At 34.6% G+C, this 16,724-nt stretch overlaps 1 protein-coding gene across 11 annotated transcripts in view; it reads left to right on the top strand.

Moving 5' to 3' along the window:
- LOC138708871 (uncharacterized) overlaps positions 1–16,724 on the top strand; it is a 151,882-nt gene that overhangs the window by 119,459 nt on the left and 15,699 nt on the right. For 6 of the 11 annotated variants that reach the window (XM_069839133.1, XM_069839135.1, XM_069839136.1 and 3 more), the window contains 3 exons: positions 1,311–1,384; positions 3,915–4,150; positions 13,201–13,260. In XM_069839133.1, coding sequence (XP_069695234.1) covers positions 1,311–1,384; positions 3,915–4,150; positions 13,201–13,260 — 370 coding nt within the window. The remainder of the gene's footprint in view (positions 1–1,310; positions 1,385–3,914; positions 4,151–13,200; positions 13,261–16,724) is intronic. The other 5 variants (XR_011334778.1, XR_011334780.1, XM_069839138.1 and 2 more) reach the window with 4 other exon arrangements.

Below are 16,724 nucleotides of genomic sequence, written 5' to 3'. Positions count from 1 at the left end.
TTAATTTACTCCTGTAATTTACGTAAAATATATATCATGTAATTTACTTGGCTAACCCTGATGGTACCTAATAAGGAAGATAATAAAATGACAAGCAAATGAGAATGACTTAAACTTTCTTCCATTGGCTCTGCACCACACAATGATGAAAGTGATAAGTATTAATTTCCGTTTTAGATGTTTAATAATAATAATATTATTATTATTATTATGTTTCATATTATTATTGATTCATATTTTCGTAACTTTTATATATTTTTATGCTCGACCATGCCGAAATGTAGTAATTATACACCTGGTAGCAGTCCTTTATTGTATGTCATTAAAGTACACCTATTCATTAAAGTTCAGGTTTTCGATTATTCTCGGATATGCAATCAAAAGACAACAAGGGAAACGTCACGGAGGCTGGAAATCCAATACTGTCGCAGAAGGTTATGTTCTGTTACTATAATAATTAGCGTTAATTGTAAATAATATTCAAATGAATTCAATTTGTCATCTCGTTTTTCAATCCTAAATCAATTTCCAGGTTATATCAAAATTAGTTCATGTTATTCTCTAAATTATATCAAGGTCAATGACATTATTGTTCCTCGGAAAAAATCAATACTTTCGCGTCTGCGCACATCTCACAATTAACGAGCTATGCACAAGGTCACTTCCGATCTTCTGTCAGATGCGAATAAAATGAATACTTCTGAATAATTTCAAGTTAGAAATATGGTCGAGCATAAAAAGTCGTAATGAAACTTGCCTATAATGGTAATTAAGACGCTCGTATGAAAATTATGAAACTCGCTTGCACTCGTTTCATAAACAAACATACTCGCGTCTTAATTACTATCATTATAGGCTCGTTGCATAATGTACTATTATGGTATCAACTAAGTATAAAATAAAATTTAAAACCATATAGAGCTCATGGAATCCCGGCAACATACTTTGATAAACGCTGCTCTACTGTAATTCAGCAGTTGTCCAGACTGAATGAAGAGTGACATAGTGTGTACATACATTTTCGGAAATCGCAATCAGAGATAATAGTGGTAATCACTATTATAGTCTCCAATATTATAAACAGTAAGACCCGTAGAACAGCATAGGATAATGTTTTCAGAACATGTAATATGCTGCCGTGCCGCATGCTGAAGCTACTGTGATGGTCCGAGCAGACCTAAGAGGCGTGGCTATAAGCACTAGGGAGTTCTCAGCTCAGGCAGTGAGACACACATAGTACTTGCTGTTCAGTTAACCGTGCAGCATTCATGTTCCAGGCATTCCTAACTTTCGTTGTGCTCCCTGTGCAGGGCAATCGGACTTTGGCTCTAGGGCAAGGGCCACCTCCCTCCACAGGAGTTCAACATGCCAGACAGGGTGTGGGGTAAGTTGAAATATTGTGTGATGTATGTTTTGCGTAGTATATGAAAGTAACATATAAAACGAGATGAGACTGATTCATGAAGTCCGTGCTCGCATTGGGGCACCAGTTTTTTCTGTGCAGTGTCTTTCTTCCTCTTCCTCTAATGTTTCTTTGTATTCTCCTTCCAGGCTGCCTTTCTTTGTTACCCCAAGACTTTCTCCGCAGTTTGTTGCTACTTTCTTCCCTTTAAAGCTGTTATATTTAGTAATACAACTGTTTTGCTTAGTTTATTGCTATGCTCCTTTTTTTTTTTTTGTTTCTCTTTCTGTTAAGAGTAACTTGGATTCGGGCATGTGAGATCTGTTGTCAGGTCTCTTGGTCTTGTATATTACGTTAGTGACGTGTTTGTGGTAGGCATGGTTTGAGAGGAGAAGTTGATCATTTGCTTTGTTACAGTTCAGCGGACAACTCCGGTGCACGACGTATCACAGCTATAATACATTTGATATTGATATAGTGTCACAAGTCGTGAAACACTGTTCCAGATGCAGAGAAGAGTATCTCATAGTTTTTAAAAACCCTAAAATGTTGAGGTACTATTTGTATTATTTTTTTTTTCTTTCAGCAGGAAAGAGTGTTTTATATATAAATTACAAATAATCGTAATTAGGTACAAGTACACTTGGGAACATAAATACAAAATCATATTAGTTTGGATGAAATTCAAGTTGCTGTTGATACATTAATATTAATAACATTTTCACATGGGGGCTTTCAATTTGAAATGCCACTCAAAGTGTTCTTTGCTCTCTATTAGTAGCATTAGAAGTAATTCGTAGTTCACAAACTGTAATACTTTAATAAGCTATAACTACAGCCACTGTTAACAGAATGCTCATACATTATTATAACCACTTGCTGTTGTGAACAGAACTGTGTTAGCTGTTGAAAACAAATTCTGCAGACATCCAGTAATGCTGTTCTCATTTACTAGGCATGAAAATGGGGAAATGTACTAATAGTCACAAATTGTGCTTTGTAGAATTTGGTGGTGTCTATTGTTTATGTAGGTGTAATTTTTACTTTAAAATACACCGTATGTGATGCCTGGATCATAGTGGACTTTTTAAGTTAAAAATGTAAGTATAGAAAGGAAAAAAAAAAAAAATAGTTTAGACATAGAATGCCAGCTTTCTCTCATTCATTTAGCATATTTTTGGATAAGTGGATCTCTCAGATTGATTTACGTGCTTTCTCACGATATTAAGTTTGCTTTTCAAGGTTCTGCAAATTTCATATTTTATTAATGATATTAGTCACGTTTTCTGAAATATATTTCAGGACACTTATCTTTATTAGACCCCCCCCCCAAAAAAAACCTCTGGACCTCCAAATTAATTTTTTTATGGAAAAGAGAATCGAAAATATGGCTTCCTTTGGATGAAGAAATAAAGTCATTGGCTCCTTATAAAAGATTTATTGAAGGTTAAATGGACGGAGTTACGCAATAACAGACCAAGCGCCAAAAACCTGTTTCGAGATATTGGCCATTGAAGTAAGTCTGTTTTTTTATAAAACATTTTATGCAAAAAGTATTATAACATTCATACTATTACAAAAAAATAGCACAGATAATACCAAAAAGGGTTAACCGATTTTTAGTAAGAGACCAGTAGTTGAATTAATATTTCAAAGCAAAATAAATAAATTAATTTTATGCAATAAACTATTTTTTGCTTATAAATAGCAGCAAAATTCAGATATCACATTCTTGAATTTTTCCGAGTTAAATTAGCCTGCCATCAATAGATTTATGCAAATATCTCATTTTTTTTTCAAATTGTCAGTTGGTCTGTTATTGCATAATTCTGTCCAAATGTTCCTTTGCTCATAAATAAGGAAATAAAAACAAAATTCTATGTTCATGCCCACCACTACGCCATTCTCATTCTTTGCAACCATTGGTCATTAATTATGAGGCCTTCTGGTGAAAATGAACGAGAATGTGTCAATTTAGAACATTTCATTCGTCCACAGCCTTCTGAGTATAACAATGGTACCTGTTTATGAGATGCGCAAATCGAAACAAAATATCATTTAAGCCAGTGACTTCATTGTGAAATGATCGACATTGAAAATCAACCAACCAAATTGGTACCAATTAATGCTATTTATATAGGCCATCAGAATGGTAACATAGCTCGGATCACAGTTCTGTTTGTTATTTTCAAATAACTTGCAAAGTTTTTTTATAGCTCTGTATAATAATTTATTAGCATTCTTTGAATTAAATGCACATTAAATTGAATGTACTAAACTTTTTAACATTTTTAAAACTTTGAATTAATAAGATATGTAAGCACTTAAAAATTATAAATGCTAAGATAATAACTTTGAACTTGTAAATTCTGTTTTCAGGCAGTGTAAAGTAGTCATTCATAGTCGTTTGCAAACATAAAGAGCTCAGGAGCGAGTTGAAGCAGTCCCCATGGTGCGATAATACGTACACTTTTTTTTTTTTTTTGTTGAATGTATGTGGTTTCGCCCTCAGTGTTGAAGAGTTGATGCAGCTTAACCAGCAACAGCGCCAGCAGCACCAACAGGGTGGGCAACAGCAGCCATCGCCCCAGCAACAGCCCCAACAACAGCAGCAGCAGCAACAGCAGCAGCAGCCACAGGTGAATGCCGGAAACCAAGCGACATCCCAACAGCAACAGACTGGCGGTCGAAGCACCGAGCGCGACAAGCAACTCATGCCTCCGCCCCCCCCACCTCCATCCTCCACAGGTTGGTAATCCCCTCCAGCACCCCGCCCACCAGCCCCTTGTCTCAGTTTCCAGCTCTCCACCACTCGGATCGGTACTGTTCAAAATGTCTTCATTGTTAGTCGTAGTTACAAATAACTGTCTCTAGGTTCTCCCAAAGATTTGCAACCTTTCCATGCCGAGCAACCCAGCAGAGTTCTACAAGGTAATTGTCTCTGTTTGCACTAAAAACTTCATTATCTTCTGTATTTCATACTGTGGAGCTGGTAAATGCGTGCTCGATCACGGTTTTTGGTCTGTGGTCCAAAACTTTAAAATGAATACTGGAATTGTAATGGAGTTTTTGAGGCAAACATGAAATTAGATGATATAAGCTGAATAGACTAACACACTGTGCTTTGATGCAGATGTAAGAGCCTCTGAAAAGAGGAGAATGCGATGCAGGCTGCCGATCGGTGACGATGTAACTTAGTTCTTATTGCACATGGTTCCTTTCAGTAGTAGTTTTTCTACTTTGTAGTTAGGCTAAGAAGTAATCTCAACTGTGCGAGTATTTTTTTTTTTTTCCAAAAAACAATACGATAAAGAAAAACAGATCTACAAATTGTTGTACAGGTAAGGAGACATTAATGAAGTTAGTTTTCCAGAAACCAGTTAATGCTGAGTCAGAAGAATTAAAAAAGTGGATGAATTTTGTTTATTTTTTTCATTTGTAATTTATTTAGACATTGTCTGGTTGAAGCAGAGGTACATGAGGTAAGCAGATGTAGTGACGTTGTTGAGTGTTGTTAACTGTCTTACCACTGCACAGAATATCCAACTACATAAATATATTTACAACCACTTGTACTTGTCTGTTAGGTATGCCAGGTGATGTGCAAGATATTTGTTACAATTTTTAAAAACTTTATAAGGTTCATAGTGTAAGTCGCAAGTTGAAGACCACTTGTCAGGTCAAACCTGATTGAGGTTGTAGTAACCTGAATAAAACTACATTAAAAAGTGTCCTATGCAAGACAAGATGTAAAAATAACACATGCTTTCTCATTATATGATTCACATATTTTGCAAGAGTTTAGCACACATTGCCAATGAAATTCTCGTTTATAGTTTCTTTTCTTGAACTATCATACTAAAGGCTTATATGAAATTATTTACTATACACCCATATATGAAATAATATTTATTCCACCAGCTTGCATCGGTTGTGATGGCCTTTCACATTTCTGTGTACAGTGCCGTTACTCCTTTGGATACATACTCTTACTTACTTACTTGCTTTTAAGGAACCTGGAAGTTCATTGCCGCCCTCACATAAGCCCGCCATTGGTCCCTATCCTGAGCAAGATTAATCCATTCTCTATCATCATATCCCACCTCCCTCAAATCCATTTTAATATTATCTTCCCATCTACGTCTCGGCCTCCCTAAAGGTCTTTTTCCCCTCTGGCCTCCCAACTAACACTCTATATGCATTTCTGGATTTGCCCATACTTGCTACATGCCCTGCCCATCTCAGACGTCTGGATTTAATGTTCCTAATTATGTCAGGTGAAGAATACAATGCGTGCAGTTCTGTGTTATGTTAACTTTCTCCATTCTCCTGTAACTTCATCCCTCTTAGCTCCAAATATTTTCCTAAGCACCTTATACTCAAACACCCTTAATCTGTTCCTCTCTCAAAGTGAGAGTCGAAGTTTCAGAACCATACAGAACAACCAGTAATATAACTGTTTTATAAATTCTAACTTTCAGATTTTTCAGATACATACTCTGCTTGCGTTTTTTTCTTATCACCCGGCAATTTCATATAAATGACCCTGATCATTTTTCTAACATTTTTCTCACCTCTGTTTCACCTTCTTTTTCTACTTACTCCTTCCCTTTCCCATTTTTCCATCTTATTCTTACTAATCTCATTGAACTAAACACTCACTTCTCTCAATTCCTTATTAATTGTTCCTAACATTGTTTACATTAAGTTGAATTCTTCCATAGTTGTCATCCTATTTATCCACTTGAATCACTAATGTTCTCTGATCACTTATTCCAACTAATCTAATCTGTATATTTTCCGACTAACTATAATCGCGTCACTGTTTTATTTCTGGTATGACCCTCCTTCTTTGCTTATGCCTTAGGAAGTAAAGGCTCTATATAGTCTAGGTAGGTAGTATCGTTAGCTATTTTTGTTCTTTCGTTGTCGAGCTACCAGACGAATCTATTTGCTGCACCGTTAAACATTATCATGTCGTAGCTCCTATGATAATAAATAAAACGCACTATAATTCAGCAAATAATTGAGCGGCAAATAACGTCCTCGTGTAGTTTCTGCAAACGCCAACGAAAGAGTCAAAATGGTGGGTGATTATATTAAATATTTATCGAACCTTAGGAAGTGCATAACGTCATCAGCAGCGAATCACAAGACACACACGTTTAAATGTAGCTGACCTGCAACGTGATTGGCTGCCGGAAATAAGACGGATGGGACTATAGTTTCTACACTTTAATTACATTTCGACTCCCACTCTCTTTATTATATTTGGATTACTACTTACTTATCATCACTCCCTGGCTATTACTTGTATCTTTCTTATCATTTTTTACTATTATTCCCGTGCCTTACCATCTTTTCAGTCACCATCACCATTTTCACTTTATCATTTTCCTATGTTTTGTCACTCATGCACCAATCTCTTAAGTTATATATAACTTTTCTGTCCCTTACTTCTTCCCATTGACTTACCTCTATTTGGTGTTGCTAACATTACTTCGTCCCTTCCACTTCTTGCAGAATCTTGACTTCTTATCTCAGTTTTCTTTCTTCTCTCGATCCCCTTTGTAAGTGCTGACCCATATTTATCCTTTCTGCTGCTTTCACTGAACACTTTTTGCTGTTCTCGGCTTCTCTATGCCATCCTTCGGTTCTTCCCTGTCTATACTGTTTTCGCTGTAAGAAAAATCCTAATGTAAACATAAGCACGTTGCTGTCATACCCGTGATTGGCTCCCAGTCGAAACATTTACACGACGCAGGAAAATATAGTCCGTATTTGGCAACCATAATCTTGTATTATATTTGAAAATAAAAAATTGAATTCTAGTTGTTAAATATGATGAAACATATAACTTCACTCATATGTAAAACGCTATGTAGAAGAAAAGCTACTTTTATATTTTGTTATGTACTATGAACGCAGATGAATACCAACAGTAATACCGAGGTAGTCTGTTCTTGTAACAAGCTGGCGTCACTTGAGCTCGTAGTTGTTCACGTAAGCTCATGGTACTGAAGTATGGCTTCTGCATCCTCGGTGTGTATGGTTATTAAACATAAGAGTGGAAACTTTCTCAAAAGTGGAGAAAAACAAATAGTCTTAAATGTATATAATAAGTTAAGTGAGTTTTAATTACAATAATAAATAAAGTAAATGTTTCCTAAGCAAACGAATACACAGTAGTGAGGTTAGGCCTACTTGACGAGTAACGGGAAATGTTTAACATGAAACAGAATGTACAACAGTAGGCAGGAACATGTACTGAGAATCTATGGCGCCAAACAGCGGCCAATGAAGCCTCACTTCAGTCACGTGCTATTGTTTACATTAGGATTTTTCTTACAGCGAAAAGATTATACATGATGCTGTCATCATTATTTTAGTGCAGTACACCCATATAAGATTATTAACTTTAGTTTTCTGTAGTGTATACACAAGGCATTTTTATTACACAGTTTTATAAAATGTGTGTTATTAATTTCGCACAAATTGACTTATAATATCTATTCATATATTGTAATGATTTCTATTTTATATATATATTTTTTCATTAAAATATCTTATTGGTCTGTAATGAATTCGTTCTTTCTTGTCAAATAACCAGCAGAAGTGTAAAATCGGACTATTGAAGGGGAAGATTTAAAATTAAATTGCTTCTGTGGACATTTACCACACATAATAAGGGGAAGTAGTGACTGCTTAGTTTCTTAGAAGTATTGAGTCTTTGTTTATCTACACTTCGCATGTTTTATTAGTATTTTTTTTTTATTCAATGCGGTTTAAAACTTAAAATTAATAAAATTACTATTGTCACATCATACTGCTTCAGGTTGTCATGGCAAAAGTGTGCATTCATACTGAAATAAACAGTATCGTAGTATATGCTTCATCACTTGGCATTTCTACTGTTCTGCAGAAAACTAAGAGATTATTATTATTATTATTATTATTATTATTATTATTATTATATTTAAAATATTGCATATTTCCTTATACATGTTAATGATCTCTTAGTAACACTGTATAAAATGGATTCATGTGTGACTTTCACTGTGAGAAGCAAGCTGAGGTGTGTGTGAGGTGTGGAGTGGTTAGTGGAATACAGTCTGCTGTCGTGTGTTGGTGGTATTGGCACGAACTGGGATGCTGGCTCCTGGTTCTGCGCTATCCTTTTTACAGTGCATGTGACAACATACTTTAATTTGTTTCACGTTTGCTTTTGCAATAATTTGATTTTAATGACATTAGAGGTAAATAAGATCTTCATAAAACCTTTCTCTTGTTTATAGGAAACTACAGGGAGGCCTCGTATGTTGCATCTGTTTGGGAAGTTATTGTTGCATTTGTCTTCTTACTAATCAAATCACACACTAGTAGCTGTGGTACATTGAGAGGTAGCTGAAGTAATGGAATTGCACTGCACAATAGATCTTAGGCATAGGCATATAAAATGTAGTGAACAGTATACTCATACCCATCAGCCTGAAGCAATTAGATTCTAGCTTTTACGAAATTTGACCGTCTTGTATTCACATTCTGTTAAAATGGGTAAATTATTTGAATTTGTCTCGTAAAATTATTTTTAATTTGTAATTGATTTTCTATAACTAAAAGAATTCATATTATTACATTATTACGATGTATCGAAGTACATATGATACTTCCATGCAGAAATTGTGCATCATCATTTGATGAAGGATGGGTGGAACGGAGAAAAATTCTCTCTGGCACCGGAATTTGAACCCGGATTTTCAGCTCTACGTGCTGACGCTCTATCCACTAAGCCACACTGGATTCCCATTCCAATGCCGGATTGAATCCTCTCAGTTTAAGTTCCACCTCTTAGGTTCCCTCTTCTGCATGGAAATATTTCTTTTTTTTTAGTAGGTTATTTTACGACGCTTTATCAACATCTTGGTTATTTAGCGTCTGAATGAGATGAAGGTGAAAATGCCAGTGAAATGAGTCCGGGGTCGAGCACCGAAAGTTACCCAGCATTTGCTCATATTGGGTTGAGGGAAAACCCCAGAAAAAACCTCAACCAGGTAACTTGCCCCGACCGGGAATCGAACCCGGGCCACCTGGTTTCGCGGCCAGACGCACTAGCCGTTACTCCACAGGTGTGGACTGCATGGAAATATCATGTGTACTTCGGTACATCATAATAATATGATATGCGAAAAATAATCACTTAGTGATTTAAGACGGTGCTTATTCCATCGGATCCCGGCCACTTAGTCACTCGTAATGAGTGCACCTCTGCACATAATGTGTTGGACATTGTGCCACTGTCATACATCTATGTCGTAGTGCATGAGGGTTGGCCACTAGAGGGAACCTAAGAGGTGGAACTTAAACTGAGAGGATTCAATGCGGCATCAGAATGGGAATCCGGTGTGGCTTAGCGGATAGAGCATCAGCACGTAGAGCTGAAAACCCGGAGAGAATTTTTCTCCGTTCCACCCATCCTTCATCATAAAAGAATTCAATTTTTACAAAAATTGAAAACTTTTAAATATGTGAAGTCAGCATAATGAAGAGTCATGTAACATTGAAATGTTTACAAAATTTTCATGAATTTGGATGGAGATAAATTCATAAATTTTAATTTGTTCTTGTAGACAAGCAACATTGTCATTGACATTTATTTTAGTTTGCTTTCCTTTTAGATACAAGAGACTTTCTGTACTGTGAAATAGATACTAAAGAGTAGTTTCAGATTCTGTTAAATTGCTATAACAATGTTTTCTCTTCTGTACTCTTGTCTTTCACGTATCTGTTATCTTTGTCTGCTTAAAGGACAGGTAGATGTATCTGGAAAGGGGAGGCAGAGGAGGGAAAACATTCGAGCTAAGATGTTTCTGTCCTGCATTGTACTTAAAAATGCTTCGAAGGGTTTGTGAGGTGTTTTAATTTCATGTTACTCCTTTCCCTAGATTAGCAACACCTGTATGTATTTTCATATAAATAGTTTAACAGTATCTGAGAACATAGTTACAAGTAATTTCAATAAGCAGCATGTAAAGTAGAATAATTCTCGAAAATGCAAGTCACAGTGTTAGGAACACTGCTTGATGAGCTGATAGCATTGTCGAATGAAGTAGATCAGTGGTTGCCAAACACCACGAGATTGTGACGTAATAGAAATGCAACCCGCACACCACTATCGCAGGGAGAGGGGTAGAGTGGGTATCTCCTCAAGTAATGCAGTGAATGCAAAGACTGACTGTGACCAAAAAACAAAAACAATATAATATTCTTCTATTTATTAATTACGTACACACACTTTCTTCTGTGTTAACTTTTTATCCTCCTATTCATTATTTTTGTATTATTAATAAAATAAAATATATTTTCTTATTTATCATAAAAAGAATGTGTAGGCCTACTTTACATCAGCAGATATTTGAAATTACGAAGTTGTATGTAAATTACACTACATACTTCAGAAAAACATCGAAGTACAGATGTGGACAAATTATTAGCAAAATTGAAGATTTTTATTCTATATTTTTACAAAATATGATTCTTCAATTTAGACTACAGTAGACATTTTTGCGTATTTCCAAATTATTAGCAAAATTGAAGATTTGTATTGTATATTTTTAGAAAATTTAACTCTTCAATTTGGACTACATTTGATATTTTTGCATATTTACAAATTATTATCAAAACTGAAGGTTTTTATTATATATTTTTACAAAATTCGATTCTTCAATTTGGAATACAGTTGACATTTTGGATTTTTTAAATTATTAGCAAAGCTGAAGATTTTTATTTTATAGTTTTACAAAATTTGACTCTTCAATTTAGACTGCAGTTGACATTTTTGCTAATTTACAAATTATTAACAAAATTGAAGATTTTTATTATATATTTTTACAAACTTTAACTCTTCAATTTAAACTACAGTTGACATTTTTGCATATTTCTGTCTATTGTAATGATAGAAATATGCAAAATTGTCAACTGTAGTCTAAATTGAAAAATCAAATTTTGTAAACAGAATTATCATAAAAATCGTCAATTTTGTTAATAATTTGTCCACGTCTGTATTTTACCCCGATTAAGACATAGAAGCCGATTCTTTTTATTGTTCGTTTATTAATGAAATATTCAACTTACAGGTAAGGGCGTGGTAGTCTTCATAACAAGAAGAATAATGATAACGTACATTGTTCTTTTATACTTCATTTAAAATTTTACAACAAATTAAGTATCTCATATTTTTGCCATCTGCACAAAAGAGATACTTTTCCTCCCATGCTCCTTAAAATTAAGTTTTTACATATTATCTGTTTTGGAAAAGACATTGAAACATATTATCCAACACACTTGTAACATTACATGTGTAGCCTACGTCCGCTGCTGATAAATGTCTTGTCTTATATCGAAGTTAAGGCTGTAAACAGAGGCTTGGGGTATGATGCCATGGTTACGCTTGAGTGGAGGCAGGGGCATGTGTCGTGACACAGCTTTTGGCGATCACTGAAGTAGATAGTGGATGCATGCAGGCGTGGGGTTGTTCAAACGTTCAAAATATGCTTGGTGTATCAAACCCTCTGTATATCGGAGCACGAACTCAGTAGAATTTTGTAGTGATTTGCTTGTTAATAATATGTAAAGCGTTTTTCAATTTTATTGACAGAATATGTGATAAAATATTGAATAATAGGATACTCATAAAATAATATCTACTTTGCAGAAATTTGACCACATAGAAAGTAGAAATAATTCATGCATGTTTTGTTAAACGGGTGCTTTGCAAAACAAGCTAATACAATAGCTAATGTGTTCATCTCTGTTTATTATTTTATAATATGTCTCCTGTGTCTCCTTTCCTATCTTCTCTTGGAACTTGTTGCGTTGTTCTTTTGTGACTCACTGTTATTCTCTGATTCCCTCCCTCCACTCTTTAATATGTGTTGATGTTTCAGGTACATACAGAATTACATGTTAATATAATGATCATTCAGCCCGAAGATTAAGAACCCATTGTCTAATACGGGACTTGAGTGGATATTTCATGAAGCATTAAAAATGTATACTTATAAAAGTCTGCACTCTTATAGTTTAACAGCCTAGGATTATTGACAAGTTATCATTCAAATTTTATTTGTTTAAATAGGAATACAGATAAGCTTGTTTCACCAGAGTTTGCATATGACGAGCATGTATGTATTATGCATGGAATATGTTTGGGTTATAAATGCTTTGCTAATGCTGCCAGCATATGAGTCCAGTTGGTGCCAAATACAGAACTGCTTGTGAGTAATGTTAAAGATTGAGTATACGAGCCTTCCTGGTTTTTTTCAGAAACGAACTTTTGATGGCCAGGTATAAAAATTTCAGAGTAATCTTTTAACTTGAACGTACTTGGTGTGAGTGATTTTCAGCGTCTGCAAGTGCTGTTGGAGGATCCAGCAGTTAGTGACTTCTGCTTTGTAGCTTTATTTTCACAGCTGAGTGCAGTGCCGCTATCACTTATATTACGTTGATCGAAATAAGAAATAATGAGTGTAATGAATCCTTCATTTGAATTTTCATCTGTGTTCTGCTGAATAGTATTTGAATGAAGCAGTCATTCAATTTGAATGAAGCACTCATTCATTCATTATTCTTTTTGCTAGTATTTGTAATTCTCATACAACTTTCTTTATTTCTTTTTTGTTTTTCTTCTTTACACGTACCTCAATTTAACACATCAATCATCCTTCTATCACGTAACCTGATTTCATTCCTCAAAAAACTCCTACACGTATGCATGGTGGATCCTCTGCCAATACCTGAAGCAGGTGACAAGAGGCCAGGCGACCAGGAGATGAATGTCAAGAGGCTTAAAGGAGGACCAGGTGGGTGCAATCATCCATGAGAATTAATCATCAGTAGGGGGAGGATGTTAATGATCTAAAAATCTACTTAAAATGATCATTAAAATGTCCTTGAACTAATGGAAAAAATGACATAAAATTAAAACAAAATGACATTTAAATATCAGAGGTCTGCATCGGACGTTTTCGCTCGAGCGCCAAGTAGTTCATAGCATAATCCGATAGGTAGCGCACATGCATGATCGGTAAAATTGTCGCGAGCGATAAATCCTCGAACAGTATAAGCCGAGCGTTAGACATTCGTTCTTGTTACAGTGATGAACTGTGTGGTAACATCATAGATGTTTATCATTTCAAAACTTTGCAGTGTTTAACTAACCTCTCCATAGTACTACAGAACTTCCTTTAAAATGTAATATAAATGTTGTAGGTAATTGTTTTGTTTTTTTTTTTGTTTGTTTTTTTTTTTTTTTTTTTTTTTTCCAAACAGGAGTGATTTTGTTTTTGCCACATCTGGTAGATGTTATTGTATGTAAATGTAATTATTATAAACGTAGAACACAATCACGATAATGCAAGAACCATATCAAGTTTTCTAGTAATAATAATAATAATAATCTCTAATAATTAGTGTATCAATCTTTTTCGTCTGTAACAGTTGTGCAGCATGATTATTCGTTTTATTATATTTTCTGTGACATTATCTCTGTACTAATATTGTTATTAATCTACTGCTATATCAGTAATACTTTGTAAAACGTTTCTGCATTGTTGCAGTATATAAGCGGAACACTATGTATGGACCTATCATATTATATATGTGGTAAATCAAATATTAAATAATTATTAATTAGCAATAATAACTGTATATCGAAGTTTTTCATACTGTTTTATTTATTACTTCATGTTACTGTTTTGGTACGTTCCATTAAACATTTGTCATGAACGCAGAAAATAAAGTCTTATTTTTACCGTGTGAGCAAAACATATGTGTCTCTTATCTGTCGCCTTCCATACAGGATAAGACATGTCGATGAGATGACCTTGTACTGTGCTTCTATTTATTACAAGTGTATCACGACTAATCTTATCTCACTCGAGGGTGCGACATTCGACTGAGTTCAAGCGAGCGATTTAACTCCAATGCAGCACTCTGTTAAATATTATCCACCATACTCGCACCACAACTTCTTAAAAATTAGTCACCTTGTTTCAATGACTACCCTGCAGACCTTGGATAATGGAAGCAACTTCCTGGAATTTAACTAAGATAAAGGAAAAGAACATGCAACAAAATGAAAGTTTTAAGGAAAAACTATAGATTTTAATGAGGGTTTACAATGTGTTTCAATCAGGGGTGGTCCATGTCAGTGCCTTCATTCTCTGTCTCCTCCTCCTTCCGCGCTACACTTTTGTTACCGGATCTTCCAAATGAGGGAGTGTGAATGACAAAACAAATTGTGGGCGCAGTGTGCATTCTTGCAATCTCTGTGTTAAAAATACTGTCTATCTACTACAGTAGACATCCCTTCCGAACCACGTCTTGTCCAAGACATGGTGAAAGTTTCCCCCCCTTCCAAACATAAATTCTAAAGACACCCTCGTACAGACAAAAGAACAGTAGAGGTCAAAGTCCTCACTTAAACTAAGCTGCTGCCAAGCATTTTAATATTACTTCTGCTGTGTGAAGTGAAGCCTTCAGTGGAATGAGAAATGGACTTTAGAGTCTGTTCCAAACTATAAAACTCAAACTTCACTGTTATTCAGTTATTCAGTAGGTAATTACTACTGACCTATTTGGTTAGAAAATGATTTAACAGACCTGTCAGTAAAGAAGAAAGTAAAATGCATTCCAAATGTTCTAAAAGTTCTTCATAGTATTAAAAATGACCAAAAAAAATGCCGAAAAAATATAGAAATGACGTATTAATTCAAAAACATAAAAAAATGCAATGTAAGAAATTATTTTTTACGTTGATATTAACATGGAAAGGATTTCTATATTAATAGGCATCGTCCTAATGTGAAAAATAAGACGACTTTTCATCAACATCCACCCCCTAGTCATCAGTAAATTACACATTTTCACATGACACACATTCAGAGCAATTAAATTCGCTACAATATTACATTCCTGTCTTTTTCCAAGTCACAACAAAATTCCCAGTGGTAGAGTTATTTAGCTTTTTACTTTAAGGATTTAAATAACACAGTGGTTTCAACCTCCATCTGTAAACCTGTTGATGTTCACTGCTGTAGAGTAATGGTTTGCATGTGTGACTGTGAAACTAGCAGGCCCGGGTTCAGATCCTGGTTGAGACAGGTTACGTGTTTGAGGTTTTTTCCGGAGTTTTCCCTCAATCTATTAAGAACAAAATGCTGGATAATATTTTTGGAAATACACTGTCTTTACCATTTCACTCATCACTTTATTTTACGTAAGAAGAAATTCATTAAGTTTTAGCTACTTTCGATAAATTGCCTTTTTCCCCCCAAATAAAGACCTATACATAGAGGTGTTTGTTTTTGTTGACATGCGATAAAAACAAAAGTCTCTTTTCATATATTTGTTTGAAATATCTTTGCGTATTTCGGGCATTATAACCTTTTGGATGTAAATTCAATTCGCGAAATAAAGCGAATTTTTTTAATAACGCGAAATATTGACACATTAATTATTAAATAACACTCAATTCGCGAATTTTAATGCTCAGCCATTTTTCACGCGAATTTTAGTGTCTTTTTCAATAATATGATGACGAGCGCTTTAATGGCATGGCGTTATCTGGTGTTGTCATGTGCTCATGTGTTGCCAAGCAATAACTAAAGCCGTAATGTCACAGCTTCACAATGCGAACATGTGCTAACCGAAAACGTATCTTTTGTACTTATATTCTGTGGAACCAGCATATGTCTCTATTGATCATGCTTGGGTGGTGGTATAGCAATAGTAGCAGTGGATAGCAGTAGTAGCAATGGTGTAGCTGTGGTATAGCAATAGTAGCAGTTGTATAGCAGTATTAGCAGTGGTAGTCGTGGTATAGGAGTAGTAGAAGCAGTATAGTATAGTATAGTAGCAGTGGTGTAGTAGTAGTAGTAGTAGTAGTAGTAGTAGCAGTGAAATCATTTAATGAGAAAGCAAAGACATCAATTTCCTTTAGTTAATAATAATAATAATAATAATAATAATAATAATAATAATAATAATTATTATTATTATTATTATTATTATCATTATTATTATTATTATTATTATTATTATTATTATTATTATTATTATTATTATTATTAGGTAAGGTAATAACTGCCTCCCATTGGAGGTAGCCCAGAAGGACTCAGTATACTCTCCTACATGAATTTTGCAATATTAAATGTTTACATAAATTTTGTAGAAAGAAAATTAAAATAAACATATATGAATAGAAAGTGAATAAAAAAAATTAAACAGAGTAAATATGATGACTCAGAATTTGGCAAGAGCATTT

The sequence above is a fragment of the Periplaneta americana genome, chromosome 11 (genome assembly GCF_040183065.1).
Source record: "Periplaneta americana isolate PAMFEO1 chromosome 11, P.americana_PAMFEO1_priV1, whole genome shotgun sequence".
Taxonomy (NCBI): domain Eukaryota; kingdom Metazoa; phylum Arthropoda; class Insecta; order Blattodea; family Blattidae; genus Periplaneta; species Periplaneta americana.
This window is presented reverse-complemented; position numbering and strand designations above follow the sequence as displayed.